At 36.0% G+C, this 21,309-nt stretch overlaps 2 protein-coding genes and 1 long non-coding RNA gene across 4 annotated transcripts in view; 1 reads left to right on the forward strand and 2 right to left on the reverse strand.

The window, feature by feature from the left end:
• Window positions 1-8,257, reverse strand: part of LOC125651314 (thrombospondin type-1 domain-containing protein 4-like) — an 82,071-nt gene extending 73,814 nt beyond the window's left edge. The window contains exons 1-2 of the mRNA XM_056166769.1: window positions 7,691-8,257; window positions 3,198-3,282 (exon numbers count right to left, since the gene is read on the reverse strand). Of these exons, the coding sequence (XP_056022744.1) occupies window positions 3,198-3,205 (8 nt within the window). The 5' untranslated portion in view covers window positions 3,206-3,282; window positions 7,691-8,257. The remainder of the gene's footprint in view (window positions 1-3,197; window positions 3,283-7,690) is intronic.
• Window positions 8,258-12,842: 4,585 nt separating this feature from the next.
• Window positions 12,843-20,488, forward strand: LOC125651595 (uncharacterized). Of its 2 annotated transcripts, none has more exons than XR_007361285.2 (5): window positions 12,843-13,311; window positions 13,604-13,750; window positions 14,726-14,895; window positions 15,206-15,786; window positions 19,786-20,488. It is a non-coding gene; the product is annotated as an uncharacterized LOC125651595 (long non-coding RNA). The 2 variants fall into 2 exon arrangements; XR_008803428.1 differs by having other exon boundaries at window positions 12,857-12,985.
• On the reverse strand, window positions 16,430-19,864 carry LOC125651542 (tripartite motif-containing protein 2-like). Its single transcript, XM_056166771.1, has 2 exons — window positions 18,824-19,864; window positions 16,430-18,217 (listed from the first exon to the last, which is right to left on the reverse strand). Exon 2 carries the CDS (start codon window positions 18,181-18,183, stop codon window positions 16,519-16,521), a length of 1,665 nt encoding a protein of 554 aa, XP_056022746.1. The 5' UTR covers window positions 18,184-18,217; window positions 18,824-19,864; the 3' UTR covers window positions 16,430-16,518.
• Window positions 20,489-21,309: the final 821 nt, after the last annotated feature.

A 21,309-nucleotide genomic window follows, 5' to 3' on the forward strand; every position in this document is an offset into this window, starting at 1 on the left:
ATTCAATTGATGCGCGCAACAGTTGAAATAAAGATCTCTTTAAATATTGATATCTTCATTTATGATTGATTGATTAAGTTGGTGATAGCATTAATGATTCTGCAGAATTGATGCGAACTAAAATGAATTGTTGGTCTCTTCAAATGAATTGATGATATCAACAATTGAATTCAGTGCGCTACAATTCAACCAAGAGAGCATATATTTCATTAATGCGCGTATCAATAATAGAATTATTGCTCTCTTCAATTGAATTGTCGCGCACATCAATTCAATTTATGCGCTTGATAATTGAATTATTGCTCTCTTCAATTGAATTAAATAAATGATATCATTAATGATTTCTTTAAAAAAAAAAAAACTACTTTTTTTTTTATTGAAAGTCATTTCATGCTACTAAAAAATATATTTCATGTTTGAAAATACTTGAGGACATAGATACTGCGGCACTTTACGCCAGCATATTTCATGAAGCGCGTTAGCGCTCCATGAAAAGTATGCTGTCGAGAAACGTTGCTGTTCATATCCTCATGTATATTCAAAATTGAAATATATTTTTTATATTTACATTTTACTTTTAATTCTGTCAGAACTCCCATCCGCTATGATAGTCGTACTATATTTATCAAGATTCGTGCGCACATTGTTCACATTAATGAAGAATAAGGTTATCATTTCAATTGAAAAAGATATCGAAGGCAAAAACATTGGAATGTAAATATATACACGTACATATCTGTCTGTAAAATTTGCTTCAAAGTAGTCAAAATGAAAATAAACATGTGTCTATGATGGCCTGAAATAAAAGGGTTCCGATTTGAGAAATTTTATTTCAAAAATTGACCTGCTGGATAGAACATATATTGGGTAAGTCCAGGTGTTAAATGAGCGTCAGATAGCCACCGTCAATATATGGACAGTGTAAACAACCCCTACCAAAATACATACTGTTCTCCATTAGTTTGGTACTGGCTTATTAAAATACCCATTCAAATTATAACTAGTGTCACAAATCAACAGCAGATCAGATTCCACACAGGATCAACGGGGAGAAAAAGCAGATTTGTCGATGATAGCAACTGAATGATGTAGAAATAAAAAAAGAAGCATGTGGTCCTTTTTACCGCCATAAGAAAAGTGTCGTCTGCCAGATAAACAACGGCTTTGTGTATTCTGTCTATGCCTTGTTTATAGAGACGAATTGTGTTATTAGAGTAAACAGTCTAGGTGGATACAGATTTGACTACATTTGTACTAGTATTAAAGAATTACCCGACATTCGGGTAACACGCCCATACCCCCAATCTCTACCACCCTTATCACGGTATTGGCAGTCAATGGAAACTCGGACAACATTTACAGAGTTGTAAAAACGTACGAATGAAAGTCCTGTTCATGGTGGCCTCTGATTTTTTTTAAAGCAAAGTTAAGTGTACACTACCTACACTGCACAAATTATTTCACAATTAAATTCTCAAAGAAAAAAAAATTATGGGCTTTGGTGTGACAAAGGTCATTTTCTGAACTAAGCGGTAGTCGACCTGTAATTGTACAAACTGTAAAATTTCCTTAATGTTTAGCGGCATTAAATAGACTCTACGATCTGATAAATCACATTGCCGACGCATTACCACTTTCCTGATGATTCCGATAACTAACTTAATTCTGTTCCGTACATTTTGTACAAAGACTTCAGAGTGAGTAATTTTATGCTTAAAGATTGATAATATCAGAAAAACAAATGTGTAAAAAGTGTATTTACTTATATACATACACAGGCAATAACAGGACCTGATTTTTAAATATCTTTTATCTTATTTTAAGGATGTTCGATACACTAACCGAAATGTTTTTGTTTGTTTTTCCTTTTTCTCAAATAAATGCTATCTATGGTAAATAAATTAGGTCCCTAAAACCCGAGTTTTTAAAAATATCTAACACTACTTTTACAATAAGTTGATCGACGAAGGTCGCATATGACGTCACTGTACCACGTGACTACCTAACTAATTAATTATGCTTTTTGAAATCAGGGCTTGGATTTAAGTCCGTATTGTGGCTAATTATCGCAATATTTCGGCGAACGAACTATTACAATTAATCTCTATAAGCATATGAAAGACAAAATGCATATAATTTTGTATACTTTGAAAACACGAGATGTGTCCTTTTAAAACAATGAACTCATTCCTGAAATGAGAGTCAATCGATAATGAAGCAATAAACCAAACTAAAAATAGGGTATCCATGATGTGTTTGTTATTATTCTTTTTTGTTTTTGTTTTTTAGATTTAATTCAATTTGGGTGTGTGTGTGTGAGAAAAATATCTTTAAAAATTAAGGTTTTACGAAGTGGAAACTTTAGAAAAGAGTAAAAGTTCCCCAATAGAGTTCGCTTAGCAATACCTCTTGATTACTAAAGCGATATATATAGTTATACCCACTCGGTAACTCAACACTGTAAAACGTAAATCAGGGGCAGATCACTCATACTACATAAAAAAAAAACCTCCTCTGTATTTCCGGTGTGCAGTGTGTCGGGGTTCCTGGCAGTTTTTTGTTTTGTTTGTGTATATGTTTTCTATATATGGATTTTTAAATGGAGCATACCACAATTTTTCAGCTGTAGCAAACAAAATAAAAAATAAATAAAATTTGACGCACGCATGGTGCTTGCGACCGTAGCAGTGTGGGTTCTTTATTGTGCTAAATGCTTCTGCTTTTGAAGTCATATCCTAAAAACACGTGACTTTCACCTCTAATGCCGGATGCTTAGCGAAGGAACAGTTAAGTACTACCCGCCTCCTCTGGTCGATAGTTAATACATTTTATTGTGCGAATAGCTTAAGTACTCCTTCACAATTGAATGGAATTTTAATTATGAGTGAAAAAAATGTTAGTCTTTTATAATTTGTTTCTTTGTTTTATTTTGATAAAAAAGAAATAAGACCTGGAATTATTTTTACGAAGAAGGAAGCAGATGTTGAAAAAAAAAATACATGGTAAAAGAAACACATTAACAGATCGTACTAGAAATGATGAATTGATATCCTGACATGTTGTTAAGGAAGACCATCAGACCACATTAAGAAAATCTTTCAATTGTGGGAAAAGTAAATATTTCCGAAACGAAAATCAATTGCTGGTCTTTATATTGATGATCGAATTAATCTCAGAACGACTTGCTTTGACACTACCTGTCCATGCTGCTGCAGCGGGTGTTGATTTACGCCCCTAGATCAAGTGTCGCCTTTTGGCTGTCGCAGTCATTTAGTCTCGTGTCTGAAAGAGGAAATGAATTAAAATTCTGAGCATTCAGTTTGACACTACGAGTACTGCGCATGAAGGCCAAAGTGTCATTGAAATCAAACACTGTAGAGTAACCTGTAGCATCTAGTGACATCTAACGACCAACTGAAAGATTAAAGAGAATCAATAGTTTTTTCATTTATAAATATATCCTTGAAAACTAAATATGGTCAGCTATGCTAAATTCTATAAATTGTCGCCGCCATTTCCGTATACTATTTACTGCCTCTAAAAGAAATGCGACAGGAAGTCAGGAGAGAAATATCAAAGTTTATGAAGAATAAACTCTTGCCGCTTCTTTTAGTCAAGAATCAATGTATCCTGGCCGTAAAATCTAGGTTTAGCTCAATAGCTTTAAGCGTATTACCGCGCGGAGGTATCCCTAACAGGAGTTACGAAACCGTTCAAACCCTTACGACGAAGTCGGAGATTAGTTGGTCAAAAAACATCAGAAATAGCCCTAGTGTTGGTATTAAATATGTTTCCTTTGCAAGTCTGTTCAAAGATGTACTAGTAATGCAAAATCAGCACAAAGACATTGAACTGGACACTCTCCATGTAATCTAAAACCTTTTAATGTTTGTCATTCACATGTTTTTGTGTTTAAATATAGAGAGAAAAATGTATGCCGACATGATAATGAACATATATTTTGATTTCATTTTAAAAAGTTAGCTAGTGTTTGAAAAAAAAAAATACATAATAGGATTGAAGACAAACGACTGTAATGGAGGACTTAAAATATTTTCTTACAAATTTAGCACCTGGAAAATGCTGTGGGATGTATGCGAACATGATTCTAGGAAAATATTATTCTAGAAAATAGCCATCTGTCCATGTGCTTTTTACTGTCATTATGGGCTGAATTAAATTCCACGCATATTTTGATATTGATTTAAAACACTTGTAGATACAGGCCAATGAAATAAATAGATCCTTTAAAATAGTATTTGAATCGTAATTTATCTACTGGTATACGAAATAATTTCTGATTTTTTTTTTTTTTAGCTCTTTAACGTTCATTGAGAGGTACCGCGAAGGTATATAAAAAAAAGCAACTATACTCATTAAACAGTATGTGTTTACAAAGTGAAAAGATCATTTAAATTAATGGAATACTTGATTTCATATATACGTGAAGATAAATAATCTCATTACATAGCTGTTTTATGAGATCATAATATGGAATCAATAACTCGTAAAAGCACAGATATTCACAAGGTTCTTGCAAATACAGGAAACGCCATTACGTGACAATCGTATGTGTATAACCGAGCCCAAACTCCCCGTCGAAGCCTCATTACGTCACCTACGTATAGACCTCTCCTATGTAACGCAGTACAATATACAGATTTGTATATTGTGAGTCCGCGATTATCACGCAGGCAAATAAAACTAAAGTAGTTCGTAGTTAAAAGTTTGAAGGCATTGACATTTTAAGAGCATCAATATAAAAGCATGGATTTTATTTTAAACATAAAATGATCCAAAGATCATTAAAAAGTAGGGAGACTCTGTTCAAATTATTGTGTAAAGTAATGAACTTGATGTTTACGTTCTTGTTTTGAAAGTTGTTTACGTTTGACGTTATGTTTTTCGTCATTCTACAGTGACGTCACACAGTATACGCGGCCTAAGACATCGCTATCCCATAATGCCTAACTGGAAGAGTTTGGTTTGTGAGCAAACGAACTCTGGCGGAAGTTTGTAACCGAGTCATTCACTTCATTACGTGACAATCGTATGTATATAATCGAGGCAGTCATTCCATTACGTAACAATCGTATGTGTATAGGCAGTCGCTTCATTACGTAACAATCGTATGTGTATAACCGAGGCAGTCACTTCATTACGTAACAATCGTATGTGTATAACCGAGACAGTCACTTCATTACGTAACAATCGTATGCGTATAACCGCAAACTTCCCGTCGAGGCCTCATCACGTCACCTACGAATAGACCTCTCCTATGTGACGCAGTACAATATACAGATTTGTATATTGTGAGTCCGCGATTATCACGCAGGCAAATAACACTAAAGAAGTAGTTCGTAGTTAAAAGTTTGAAGATATTGACATTTTAAGAGCATTAATATAAAAGTATGGATTTTATTTTAAACATAAAATGATCCAAATATCATTAAAAAGTAGGGAGACTCTGTTCAAAATATTGTGTAAAGTAATGAACTTGATGTTTACGTTCTTGTTTTGAAAGTTGTTTACGTTTGACGTTATGTTTTTCGTCATTCTACAGTGAGGTCACACAGTATACGCGGCCTAAGACATCACTATCCCATAATGCCTAACTGGAAGAGTTTGGTTTGGTTTGTAAGCAAACAAACTCTGGCGGAAGTTTGCGTATAACCGAGACAGTCACTTCATTACGTAACAATCGTATGTGCATAACCGAGGTAGTCAATTCATTACGTAACAATCGTATGTGTATAGGCAGTCGCTTCATTACGTAACAATCGTATGAGTATAACCGAGACAGTCACTTCATTACGTAACAATGGTATGTGTATAATCGAGACAGTCACTTCATTACGTAACAATCGTATGTGTATAGGCAGTCACTTCATTACGTAACAATCGTATGTGTATAACCGAGACAGTCACTTCATTACGTAACAATCGTATGTGTATAACCGAGACAGTCACTTCATTACGTAACAATCGTATGTGTATAACCGAGACAGTCACTTCATTACGTAACAATCGTATGTGTATAACCGAGGCAGTCACTTCATTACGTAACAATCGTATGTGTATAACCGAGACAGTCACTTCATTACGTAACAATCGTATGTGTATAACCAAGGCTGTCACTTCATTACGTAACAATCGTATGTGTATAACCGATACAGTTACTTCATTACGTAACAATCGTATGTGTATAACCGAGGCAGTCACTTCATTACGTAACAATCGTATGTGGACATTACGTACAATCATGTTGAATCATACATTTTTATTTTGTGTATAGTTTGTAGTCGCAATTTGAAAGATACAAAAAGAAAACGTTCGATTTAACTGATATGTTTTTGATTTTAAAGTATTACAGATATTTCATAGTTTATGATATTTTGTAGTTAAGAGAGTCAGTGGCTAGAGGACTTTTACGCGTATTACATTGTGTTACAATTAAAAGATGCAAGGATTTGTAAAGCTTACTTCAAAAGATAAATTTACGTTGGATAATTCTGTAATCATGATAGATTTACAAGATGTGTATTGTGGCAAAGGTTTCAAGTCAATACATATTGTTATTTCTGTTGAAGGGGACGAGATTCTCCATCGAGAGAGAAAAAACCTCTTGTAACTTTTTATTTGGGGGAGGGAGGGCACATATGTAATGATGCACACTGCGCCGCGGAAAACTGATGCCAGATATTGATATCAATTCAATTTAATCATGTATAATATGTTTTAAAAGTAGTTTCTTGCATACAACAAACGGCTAGGAAATAAACAGGAGAAATCTTGATTTCATGTTTACAAAATAAATATCAGACGTACTTGCAACATCGTAATAACCATCTCGTATTACGAAGAAGTGAATAATTGTTGATGGAAATATTATGTTGCTGCATAATGTATGATTTAGAACAGCATCGTTAAACTGCAATGAATGGCATCGTGAATTTCATTGACATACTTTACGTAGAACCGGGAATCAGTAATCGCCCACGAGTTACACCTTAGGTAGGTCTTATAGGTAAAGTGACATGGCTTTAATACGGCTTAATTTATGGCACTGCAAATACCCTTCATTCGCAATCTTCCGATATGACACGCAACGAATTTCCTCAAAAAAAAAACAAAAAAAAAAAAAAAAAAACATCTAAACTACTGTGCACTGATTAGAATGCGCTCTGACAAATGGACCGATTAATAAGATGATATAAAGAAAGTTATACCAAACATTCCTCTAAAAAAGAACTGCATCTTTTACCTTATTCATTTACTTGAATAAAAGGCGAGGCTCCATTTTTTGATGAGAATATTCACTCTTTTGATATAAACCTTGAATTTAAGGAGCGATCAATGTTGACATATTTCAAGTGTAATATTTGTTTAAACCAAAGTGTCGAGCTTGACAAGGAACCCCAAAAAGCATTTAGCACAACTTCACAGACAGCTAATTTGAAAGGTGCATTTTTGTTTGACTTTAATTTGGTTTCATATTTCTCATTTTATCATTCCTAGACATTTCAGTTCTTCTTAACAAACACCACTAATACGATTTATGAAAATCAAAAACCATATGAAGACAAATGCTTAAACAATCTGTGAAAATAGATCCTTTTTTATGTTTGGAGAAAATATTACGGAATATTTCAGATTTCAATCGCATATTTACATAACATTATATACTTACCCCGTGTTATCAGTGACTCCAAGGAATGCGTAAAATCCAGTATCAATATTTTCTTATTTTAAAATATCACACGTAAAGATAAAGTATTTCTTTCCTATTTCTATGTGCAGTAGTGGTCCCACGAGGCGTTCAATCCTCTGACGATATTATAAATCAGTTTTCTATATAAAGTCACGCATGTGACATGAGCATAATTCTTAAACCTGCACCCCGTTACGACAAAAACATCGAAGTCAGCATGTCAAATCTCACCGAGAATAAAAGGGTCAAAACTTCAAAAAGTTTAAAAAGACATGTCTAGCGAAGGCATCGTTTTATCTCGGGCATGCGTGATTAAATTTTGTTTCATATCGTCCAAATGTGTGTTTGAATTATATTTACTTATGAAGGAGTCTTGGGGTTTAAGATTGTGATTAAACCTTCTGATAGGCTATGGGATCACGTATTATAGTATTAATAAGTTAAAATGTTAATACTATTACACAGAAATCACAAGCCCTGATATGTACAAACTGTGTAAAATCCCTCGTTATCCGTTTGTGACGAAATGATACATGTATGCTCTTTGACTACTCTGCCATCAATCGATCAAATGCGGAGTACATTGAGTACGTGAAGAAATGCTGTCCTTGTATTTTAATGAACCTCATACTAATAATTGGGAGATAACTCGTGCTTTCTTTTAATTTTCCCGGATTCTTGAAAGTTTTTCTTAATGCCAAGAACACGTGATTTCAGTTAGGGTCAGTTATAGTGGCTGCATGCCTTTAGTACAAACATCTGATTTTATACTTGTACTCTGATAACTGTAGCACATTTGAAGATACAGTATATCTAATGCTCAATTGTAAATATCTGTAACGAATTCAAAGTTAGACCTAATTATTTGTAAAGGCACGGTATACAATTTATAGACAGTACTAAATATGGCTTACTTGAATATAAATCAAAATATGAACTGTAGTTATCTTCAATTATTTTAGACATCTTTAATTCATTGGAGATACCTTCAACAGAATTAATGAAAACACAAATTCAGATATCTTTAAAATCAATCTCTGAGTTGATTCAATAATCTCTCTCTCTCTCTCTCTCTCTCTCTCTCTCTCTCTCTCTCTCTCTCTCTCTCTGACAAAGTGTGTTTTATTTTATTTGAATTAGTGATACAGCACTTACTCTTCTACAAAGACGCATCTACGATTGGTCTGAAGAGACCGCTTAGTCATAAGATACAGAGTTTCTTCCCTTTCGGGAGGCTACCGACTAGGGCTTTCCATCTTTTGATTTACCTTGAGATATACATGATTTTACTTCGAACATTGTCTTGTCACTAATTTGGAAAAACAATCTTTAATCCCCAACCGCCAAATTTACAATAATGCGCCCGGATACTGGATACATACAGGAGAAAACCTTAAAGAAGTTGGAAATACGACCACACGAAGAATACGGCAGAAATGTTTATTGAAAGCTCAGTCAACATTCGTCCTTGTGAAGTCATTGAGCATGTTCAAACCATCAGAGCGAAATGCCTTCAGCATATACATCCATAACTTCTTCTTGTCTTTCCTCACTGCATCAGATCACCTAGAATCGGGATCAATCCATCTATGGTCATCAAGGTGATCCACAACTGTTCCCTAATTTTCTTTGCTTGATGGTGGGTCAGTAGTTATTGATACGTCTGCAGAACATACAGCATTTAGCAAAACTTGCAACTGGAGAGATGTACGCAGTTAATGGTTTTTTTCTGGATAATTTTAAAAGTTACACGATGCCTGTGACAGGACTGATGAAAGTCGCAGTGCTAGTGCAATGTTTGTATAAAAGATAATTCAGATCATTACAGATTTTAAATCCTCTATTAGTTTATGGATTGCCATGTTTAGTCCTCACACCAAGTTCTTTAAGTTCCTGGGACGCCTAAAAGCAGCCATGGGTAGTCTTTGTAGACTTCTGCCACTCATTGGTCGATGTGTAGAATGATCAAATGCTCGTTTAGAATACCTTTTACGGCGTTTAGGTTTTTATGGACAGGATGGCAAGTAGTGATAAATGAAGTGGATCAACAGTCAAGACAGTCTCAATTATTCCGTTGCCAACTCATACCACCACTCCATCAGATTCACCACTCCATCAGATTCACGGTGGAAATATCTTATTCCAAGAACTTGTTCTAAGAAAACGTTCTTGGATACTGCAGCCCCGCTGACTGGTGACCAAACAGATTTCAGTCCCCTCACCAAGCTCACTGTTTCTCTTTTATATCTGATACCTGATAAGTTCTCACCCACCCCATACATCCATGAGTGTTCAAAAAGATTTATCCACAAGAATCCGCCGCATCTGTTTTACGCCCGCACTTCACCAAGAGCAAAGCTAATTCTTGAAGACCCATCTAAAAAGCAGAGGCTATAAAGCGTTAATTGTCCAATCAGCAATTGATGATATGACAGAAGAAGACAGACAACCCCTCTCACAATATAAAGAGAAGCAGTCCTTCAGGGTTCCAATTGCCACCACTTACCAACCATTTTGACCATAAAAACTAAACGGTATTCTAAAAAAGCATTTGCCCATACTACGAAAGAACCATCGAATGGCAGACATCTTTATAGACTCACCCATGGTTTCTGTTAGGTGCCCCTGGGAACTTAACGGACATGATGGTAAAGACTAGACTGGACAATCCATTACTTAATGGAGGATTTAAAATCTGTAAGGACCTCATGTGTCTTCTAGGCAAATAGAACACAATCACTGAGACCTCAGACCTCAGACTGTCACAGGCCGTAGTTACAAAATATTAGGTAACTTATCCATAAAAAATTTAGGAACTGCTTATATCTCATCAGTTATTGATCACTTCAACCTTTATGGTCATGTGGTTTGTCAGAGTTGGGGAACACTTCAACCTTGATTGTCATAGATGGGTGGATGTGGCAATTTGGGTTATTGATCACGGTTCTAGGTGATCTGATGCAGAGAGGAAAGACGAGAAGCTCTGGATGCATAGGTTGAAGTCAATTCGATCTGATGGTTTGAATAAGCTCAGGATGAATGTTGCCTAACCTTGAAGCGTGATATTTCAGCCGCATTATTCGTGTTATCGTACTGTATTTTCAAGTTCTTTAGGTTTTCTCTTTTTCTGTTTGTGCCTAGTATCCGGGTGCATTATTGTATAGTCCGGAGCTTGGGGACTGACAGAAAAAGATGACAGAGCCAACGACACTGTTCCGTCAGATGGTCCACTTATGTCTAGGACAGATTTATTGGGCACATTTCATGGATGCTTCATTGGCCTCGCTTTAAATACTGTTTGCAAGTTCTACTTCTGTCAGATGTGAGTTTCAATCATACTATTTATCAATTATATCATTTTGATATCATTACATTTATCAGGGGCGGATCCAGGAATTGTGTTTATGGGGCGCAACCGTATGAGACAGGGGTCTGGGGTCGCCTTGAGGCTCCCAGTGGGTCCAGGGCGAAAGCTCCTGGATTTTACAGATTTTATAGGGCTTGAAATATGTCTTCTATGTAGTCGTTTTTTACTATTTTGTGTCATTTCTGACGAGGTGAAATTAATAAGATGGCGCAAAGTTTAAGGGTTTTTGGAAAAAATGTAAGTTCTCCCAATAAAAGTAATTCAATCAATCAAAAGATTTTGTCATTTACTTCATAGCGTGGAAGAAATTCTTGCTTCTTTTATGGTTTACATTTTTTTTAAACAAGAGACCACGATTTACCTTAAAGGGACTGGTTCACGATTTTAGAAGAAAATATTTTTTTATTTTTTGTGCTAGATATTAAAAGTATAACTCATTTAATGTTGACAACCAACATTTTGACCTTCTGAATGCAAGGATAAAAGCTATATTTTAGCCTTAAATATGTGTTATATGTAAACAAAGACTCTCGTCTTTTTATGTAAACAAACAAACAAGTAAAATATAAAGCATCATAATTTTGCATAGTTGCACATTTTAACTTTTGTATAACACATATTACCCGAAGAATGCTTGAAATGCGAAAGTTATAATAAATTAATTAAGATCGATATCCATTTTTTGTTGTTGAAAATTTCATAAACAATAACATACCGCAATCTTTGTTTACAAAACAAATAATGAACTCTCTAAAATGGGCTTCTGTGATGATGTATAACCTTAATTTTTATGTGAAATTTTTTAAACATATTAGACAGTAAATTTTGATCATTAAAAGTGAAAAATAAAATTTTGGGGAAAATCGTGAATCAGTCCCTTTAAATTTAAAAATTTTAGGGGGGGGGGGGCTGCACCCCCTTAAATCCGCCACTGTTTATACAGAAAAATTATATACGTCTTGTACTGACTTTCACGGGCCTTTGACCTTCGTTGATTAATTTGATCGGAGTAATCGGCGATCACATTGAAAGTAGAATGTCCGACATATCTGGCGTCCTTTTTGAAGTTCGACTTTTAAAAATCCAAACAACAATCAAGCAGTTTATTGTAGATGCTAACTGTAGTTAGTTTAGCTGAGAACGTGTGCTATTTAGTTCATTTATAAATTTTCCACATGTAATTAGCTTCTTTATCTTGAAGAAGGGACGAGTTGTCCCGAATCTTTTATTTTAATGATTTCTCTTATGACCTTATATTTGATTAAAATTGTTTGTGTGTGTGTGTGTGTGTGTGTGTGTGTGTGTGGTGTAAAATATGCTAAACATGAAAAGTAGCAATTTTTGATTAATAAGTAAATTGATAAATAATTATGATAAAATTAAAAAAAAAACCAACAACAAAAATTACCAATCGTTTTGAGAAAATGTTTTATATCCATGGGTGTAACAACTGGCACAGGTAAAGGGTTGGGAGTGTTCAATTCCGGTATGCCTTCTTGACATAAATGAAGTTAGATGCTGAGCTATGCATGTATGTTTAAAAATACTGCATTCTTAAAAATGAAAAAGTCCATTGAACATGAGAACATTCATTAGGCCCACAGAGTTCAGGCCCAAAACGAGCTTAGCCCCTGTGATTAGATTCTAGGCTCACATTCATTTTGAATATTGTAAGTAAGACCCTGATCAAAGATGCACGTGCAATCAATTCATAGAACAGTCGCTAATATACAAGCATTCCTGGGAATCTTCTACAGCTGACAAGGCGTGTTTCCCGAACGACGACAGGTACATGTACTTGTCTAAAACAACATCTAATTAAGCGGGGCGGTTAAGGGGCCTTCCAAGGGGGAAACACGTAGAGTTGACCTGCATTTACCATGATTACGCAAGGTGTAATAAAACAGGTAAATACATTCACTTTCATAAAATTTCTTGCGACGTAAATTGTAGTGTTCAATCACCAAGCATAATTGGATGTTGATTTAGGCAGGTAGTCGTTCGGGATTAAGCCCTGGAAAAATTACGTGAAGTGGAATAATATATCTATACATCTGATAGTGCTGTGTAAGAGTGTAGTCGTGTGTACGACTCTCCCCCATACGTGTATGTGAATCAACGTGTTTACCCATGTCCAGAATGTTGGAGGAAAGATAAACTGCATTGGGAACGGACATTAGGACGTGTTTCGTGAAGGACTTGCTGTTAATTGAGAGTGTTGACCTTGCTAAAGGTGAAAGATGAAAAGGCCATTTTTTGTTTGTTTGTGGTATTAACACACAGCTTTAAGTAGATTTTCGCCCAGAGGTTTTGCAGGTGTAGCGCCCGATCGTCAATAGCGATCTCTAGTATTATAGTTGTGTTTTTGATTATTTGACAATGAACAAGGCCCCACTGCATACTAAATGCAAATTTCTTTTAATCAACCATGATAAATAATAATATTAGTAAAACACCTCCACATTATCGTTCTATCTACTCCAAGAACGACTTTAATCTTAGAGTTATCTTTCTTACACTTACAGTACTTCAACACACTACGTGTATCTAGGGGTGCCGGATATTGGATACATGCGTCTGTCTTGAATTACAGAAGGGCGCAGAGTTACCTGTATTTATGCAGTATGGATAGATGTGAACAGGTGTTGTGACTTACAGATCCCACGATGGAAGTATGTGGTTTCTATATTTAAATGTCCAATGCCTTCAGTAATCCTAATCATGAATGTGATGCAGTTGTAAACATTGTGCGTCTGGCGAACAAACTGGAATAATATCTTATAACCCCTGCTGCTATAACTATGTTTCGATCATAAGCCTACTTGTGTATTTAAGAATGCCAACGCGTCTTCATTGCAGTACAAATTTAGGAGGGAATGCAATCCGATACTAAATGACGAAGAAGCCAGTGTTTTAATTAAATACCATTAATTTTCTCAAAAATACTCAGCCATTTTGGATGCCAACATCTGGAGTTGTCATCAATATGTGGCACTGTCAGTGTAATGCCTTGTAAATTTGTGATGAAAGGAAAGGGGGGGGGGTCTAAATCCGCCACTGCATGTCACTGATATGATTTCTATTCTTCATGTTTATAGACATTGAACCAAATCAACAAAGAATACATTTAAATTACCAAGGCTTTATAGTTACTGTTCAACAATATATCACTCTTTGTAACTAATATATTTACCATTACATAAGCAGGATATGTTTTTTCGTTCATTCGACTACCATATTAGAGTAGGGTAGAAAATGGTAACCTATCAGAAAGTGTCCAGAGACTGTGTTTCATAATCATTACCAGTCTTAGACGCAACTCTTCAAAACAAAGCTTGTATAAAGAATTAGAATGAGACGTCGTAAACACCATAAACTTGCCATTATAGTGCATAGAATATCTAGTGATGATGTAGCTGATAATGTCTGCACGCCAAGTTTCATGTAAATCAACTTGGGTATGTGATAATGAAATTTCAATAATGTTAGCGGTTGTTGGCGATATGTAAAACAAAAATATGTAAATGATAAAGACACCAGATTATCGTGATAGATAAGACACTGGAGTGCAGCGCTGAACTTTATCACAAACGATTAGGGTGTTCCTTTGAGGGTTTTTTTTTTTAAAAAGAAGTTTCTCTTCATAGATGGTCAAGCTCGTGTATGTGAAGATCGAAGTTCAATGAGAGAGAGAGAGTGATTGGATCCGATGCATAGTACTTTCCGAATCCCAGGAGCTGCACTAAGGCCAGTCTGCTGGACTCCCAACTGCTTCTGAGGAACGCCGTGATCATTCGACCATATACCAAATTAACTGGTAAGCAGAGTGGGCAGATAAGCGACTGGTTAAACTCCCTATCTATCGCGAAAGCGGAGGCATTTGTTCCATTTGAACTTAAGGATAGCTCTAAGATTTACACCATATATGTAAATCAATCCAAGTTGCTGCTTGCAAAATTGTTAATTCTTGCAGATTATTCATTAAAGTAAATTTCCAAAATATGATTATCAATGCCATTAATGATTGCTGTTATAGATTAATATTCTGGGTCGACTTTGTTAAGGCACTAGTAAATCAGTTCTTAGTTCCAGACAATGATTACAATTTGTTTGTATCTATTTTGTAGGGTGTTGAGATTTATACGTCTTATAACATTATTGGTGATAAACAGAAGTATGAAGATCTATGGTGAAGACCGGGAGTTTGGGGCCACTTTCTTTCACTGTACTATATAGGTATCTAAGTTATTATTCAACAATACCTTGGAATGCCATTATATAGAAGTGGGACAGGAAAGAAGGCAAACTCCATCCATCCTTAAGAAAGCAAACGCCATCCTGACTTTCCTCGGCAGGAACATTAACCGATGTCCAACGGATATCAAGGCCCAATGTTACTCCACCCTAGTACAACCAGTACACCTTTAATTAGCGGAGCCCAGCAACTAATCAGAGCAATAAAAAATTTCAACCGGAGACTTCCAGCGCACAACACGCAACAGCAACTCCAGTGACAAACATTACGGTACCGACGAGAGACAATAATATAATGCTAAATACCTAGGATCGTATACAATCCTGTGAACTACCCTCTACAGCGCACTTCACTGCGGACCATAGGTGACATCACACGTTTCCTATAGTGCCCCATGGCAAGAACCAGGATTCGTTCTTCCCTCAATCCATCAGTTATGGAACCCGTTATCAGGTATAATGAGGTCAAGTCACTGGACAGCTTTAAGACCCAGCTGTCCCGCACCTCAGTGTAGTAGCAGCCTATACACGTGTATGCGTTTTTATCTCGCTTCTAACGTTGTATGAGCACTGTATATTGAGCGCCTAACACATTTTACAATACTGAGATGGTGCAAGTACGTTACTGGAAGAAGAATTATAATGTAAGACAGCACTTAGGTTTATGATATTAAGATATATTTAAGAAATAAATTTCGTTTTTGAAAATACATGAGGGTATGAACCCTCAGGTATTTTTTTTAAAATGAAGTTTATTTCTTACCTCGGCATTGTACTTGACTTCTGTCGGAATCCCAGTCGTTACAATAGACGTACTATTCAACCGCATTGTTTACTACTGCAACGCGTTCACGAGGAAATGGCTAATATTGCGTTTTAGAGATATCAAAGGCAAAAGCATTTGAAATGTAAATATTGAAAGATATGATTTAAACAAACTGAATAGTGTTCAATGCCATACCAAACAAACATTTACCCAGTCAATACACGATAGCCACAAAGTAGTGACGCATCACCAGTACTTCTGTAATTAACATAGAGCTGTAATTAACACGGCGCTTTCATTAACAGTGTTTAGAGTTGTAATTAACACAGTGTTAAGAGTTGAACATTGCTATAATTGTAATTAACAGGTAGTGTTTAAAGCAATAATTAACACCATGTTTAGGGGTGTAATTGAAATTGTTTATAAGTATTGGAATTTTTTCACTTCATTATCATCATCAGTCACAAAGAGGTTGTCTCTGGTGTCCACACATAAACCCCATGGCCCATATAGACCACATTTATCAATGTAACGAAGGAAGTGTCCGTCTTTATCGAGAATGTGGATACGGTCGTTGTCATAGTCTGCTGTTAGGATCTGACTCTGACTGTCAGTAGTGATGCCGGCCGGTTTAAATGGTTCCTTGGTAGAGGGATGACCAGTGTATCTAAATCGGAGTTTTCCCGACTGATTGACCACCACCACTGCTTTAGCTTTATAGTCAGCAACACAGATATCCAGGTTCCTGTTCTCACTGAGGTATTTAGTGTAACGATTGGATGAATAGAGAGGTTGACCCTGGTCATCAAACTGAATGCTTTGTGTTTCTGTGGAGCCTGAGTAACGGGCAACTTTGGATTGTTTGTAATCATCACTGACCATGGTAACTAGGAGGTCACCGAATGAAGTATTGCAAACTTGACGGGGTTCCCAGGCCTCTAGTCTGATCACGGTCTGTATCTTTTTATTCTTCACTATGTTGACAGTTCTTGTTTCAGGGTCAGTATAAACTAGATCCCCGCTCAGTGTTACTGCTATGTCCCCTGGCATGTTCCCGGACTTGGCTTGGATTGGCTTCACTAGTTTGCCCTGGAGATTGTGGAGCTTCATGAATTTGTTAGCCCCACATGTCCAGATTTCTTCATCATTGAGACAGGTAACACTACATAGTGGGGTATACCCGGTGTCTATAATCGCGGTGAGCCGTGGTTCATCAAGCAGGGGCTTGACTGGAAAAGTGGAACCAGCTTCTAGTGTCTCCGTTGTGTAGACCTGTTCTTCAGTGGTAATGGATAATGATGACAGCGACCCAAATGATTGATGGAGTAGGTCTGTTTTCATCTTTTGAGGAGAAAAACTTGGTAATGTAACGAGGACTTTAGGAGGCAATCTTTGGAACTCGGCCGTATTCCTAGATTTGTAGGTAGAGACTTGGGAAACATCATTGTTGCTCAATATTGTCTTCAGGTCCAAAATGATCTGTTTGATTTCCGTAATACTCTGTGTGATTTCATCTATGTTTTTATTTAGAATGGCCATGTGTTTATTCTTCATTTCCTCGATGTCAGATTTTCGTTGGCTGACTATGGTGTCGATTTCTCGGTGCCAGACTTCTCCGTGTTGGTCGGCAGTTATTGCCAGTTTCTTGTAATCTGTATCTAACCGGGCTTTCTCAGTTTGGATATCGGACACAATTTCTTCATATTTGGGATAAACTCTGATCTCTAGTTCTTCCAAATCTTTTTGTAAACCTTGTGTTTTAGAGCTGATGTTTTTCAGAATATCTGAAAGATCGTGACCTTTGTGTTTACCAGAGGAAACGCAGGTAGAACAGACAGGAATGTCACATTTCTCACAGTAAAGTTCACAGTGCTTTTTGGCGTGGTCTGGACATTCTGGGTAGTTAGGAGTAGACTTTTTGTGTTTATATGATACGACATTGTGTTTTTTAGATGAATCTGAAAGGTGTTTACCGACACAGCTGATACAGAAATTTTTATGACAAAGTTCACAGTGGCTCTGTAGCGGGTCAGTTTTACAGAGGTCACACAGTAGGACATCTTGGGCACTGCATTGTGGGTCCATTTCTTATGGCTGGGTCACATGAGCAGTTCACTCTCTATAAAAGATTTGAGCATTAATTAAAAAAAAACCTAAATATTAGCAGTTTTAAAAAACGTCAGAAATGCATGTAAAATAAACTTTGTATATAAATCGCATGATAAACATGTTGCAATTAACAGGGTAAAACAAGTTATAACTAAACGGTGGCATAGAGCCAGTATATTTTATTTTAAATTTAGAGATAGTCATATAATTTATTGTATATATATACTATAATGATAACCCCCGTTCGAAATTTTTACGGGGTATGAAATAAATTCCCGCATATTCAACTGCGGCGGATCTATAGGAAGAGTTACGGGACTTCCACCTCCTCTCCTTTGGTTGAACATAATTTAAACCCCAAAAAAGTCATATTTTGTCATTTTGGGTCATCAACCTTCCCTTTTGGGGGAACAGAAAAGGTACAACCTTGGATCGCATCCCCCCCCCCCCCTGTTGAAATCTTATTGGGTCCACTACTGTATAAATTAATATAGATTATGGTGATCAGTGTAATACTATCCATCTCATTAATATTTTTAATCATCCAACAAAGATCCTACACATCTATAATAAGCTGATGGTACTACATTGTGTAATATATATTATTTTTTCTTACCTGTAATCCACCATAACCCCCTTGATATTGCGAGCTCCAGTCCGGTACTGTGATATAAGTCAGGTGAGATCAAATTAATAAACACTATCTACTTGTTATCTCTTGTTTGAATAGTTTTAAAGTTCATATTACATGTGCTCTATTCGTGATATACTGTACATGTAATCGCAGTTTATAAGGATACTACTGCGTCATCATGACAGAGTGCCAAATCGGCAAAAGCACGTCACACAAGTATACAATGTAGTTCAGACGGATCCGCAGGGTCCGCCCCCCTCCTCTTCTGTAGAAAATTATACATATAATACTGAAAGAGCAAATGATGCTAAACAGCTACATCAAATCTCGATCTAATAGATGCTGCATTTCATTATTGTTTTTAAATGTTGAAATTCAAGAAGCTTCGCTTCCTGGACCCCCACTATGCGATCTTCAAGTGTGCTTGAATGGAACTTGTCACTTTTTCTCTGAATCCTTCTTAGTGATTAATCTGAGGTGTCTTCTAGGACCCCATACCTTTTTAGTGGCGTATAAGCTTCATTCATTATGTACATTGTGTGGCTGGTGGTAGGTGCTGAAACCCCACCCCCTTTCCCCCTGCCGCGGGGGATGCTTAAATTGCTTTACATGTTTTGAACATTATCTCTCTTAAGTTCTGTTCTGTTATTTTCTCATTTTACGTCTCTTTTTTTCACTTCGTTTGCGTTTGGTCCTCTATGCGTTGCAGAAAATATTAGATTTTGAATTCGAAGAGGAAATGACTTTACTAGCATAAATATTGCAAAAATGCGTGTTGTATATGAGTCATTTTTAACGACTTTAAGCTGTATCTTTTGTATAAGGGAATATTGTTTCTTGTATATGTTTTCCTAGAGTTTGCTGCACTATTTGATTATTATGTTCTCCAACAAAGGAATGACGTCATTTTCAGTCTTGATTATGTCATCTGTGTATCTTTGTAGAAGAGATTACATAAACATGTTACAAAGGACTGGCAAGCGCTGATTGACATGTAGGAGGATGTCTAGAACAATCGCAGACAAAAAGGAATGTAATGTCCTGTGACTCCAACAGGGTCGACATATCTGTGTTCTAACTTGTCATATTTAGATAGGGAGGGGCCCCTGCCTATGATCACCCTCTTGACGCAGTCTATGCACATGTGTTATAGTCAAATATTAAAATGTTTTACGTACATTATATGCAAAACAAAATGCATTGATGATTGTTTTGTATAAACGAGATCGAAAATGTTGGCAATATAAATTTATCATATCACAAAAGAAAATTTAATATTACAAATACACGTGCGTTGTATCAAACACATCACTATTCAGAGGGAAATACACCTTGTTTTAAAAATGTTTTTTCATGAAATTCAATATGTTTTTTTCCCGCTCATTAAAAATATTAAATCATTTTTTTGATTTTATTGTATTATCTAAAAAAAAATCATACGTAGTTCGCTTTTTGTGAAATTGTGACTTTTTGAAAATTTGTTATTGTACAATGTCTTTAGAATTAGCAAGTTTTGACATATTTACTTGATATTTGTTGTCATACACTTTTTTCAAATGCATATTTCACCTGTTATTCAGTCTTGCTGCTGTTCGATTTGAAACATGTAGCTAAATAAAATAAAATCATGTACATCTTTTTGCATTACGTTGTGTTATCCGGCGTTTTGATATTATTACGTGTACTATTTGTCAGATGGTTCGGCTTCGCCTCGTCATCTACGGTCTTTAACAACTCGACATCTTCCTGTAAAGTAGAAAGTCAATAACAAACCTAATAGGTGTTCTCTTTTATCAAGGATCAAAACTTTTAGAGTAGTATGTAAACATGAAACATAAGAAATACAATCCATTCAACGCTTAAAAGACGTTCCGGACGCCATGTTGCCGCACGTGACGCATTTTATCCAATGACAGAGCGTTATTGTATTCTGAGGCAAACCAAATGAAAGATTTGTTAAAATCTTTGTAAATATAGTTTGTCGCGTTAGTTACTGAAAACAATTAATCTTGAAAGTGTATGAGGTCCCGATCAAAACAGATAAAGTCGATATTACCAATGTTTGTTCATTTTCTCTCCGTGTATCTTTGCCCTATTAGTATTTCCGTCTGAAGTAGTCTACAAAGATAGAACATTTTTTAAAGTGTGACATTTAACTTTAAATACGTTTCCAGAGTTAAACCTTGCACTAATAACTAAGTCACTTGAAACCTTTTTGAAAATTTAGCAGTGATGCGATCGTAACAATTTTGTTTCTTTGGGAGTGGATTATCTTCGCCAAGAAGAGACAAGGCTTTTCGGTCCGATCCGCTCCCCACAAACATCCTTTTAAACTAGAAAAGATGGTGGTGAATCTGCATACCAGTCTTTAATACTAGTATTCAACGAGCCAGTCCTGCTCTCTAGTGAGAATGATGTCACAGACGTTGTTACGCACATATTTTGCACCATCTCCCTCCTTATTTTGC

Source organism: Ostrea edulis, chromosome 5, assembly GCF_947568905.1.
Source record: "Ostrea edulis chromosome 5, xbOstEdul1.1, whole genome shotgun sequence".
NCBI classification, from domain to species: Eukaryota; Metazoa; Mollusca; class Bivalvia; order Ostreida; family Ostreidae; genus Ostrea; species Ostrea edulis.

Excerpts from the sequence above, each read along its gene's own strand:
- LOC125651542 (XM_056166771.1), bottom strand. The coding sequence starts at position 18,183 with ATGGACCCACAATGCAGTGCCCAAGATGTCCTACTGTGTGACCTCTGT.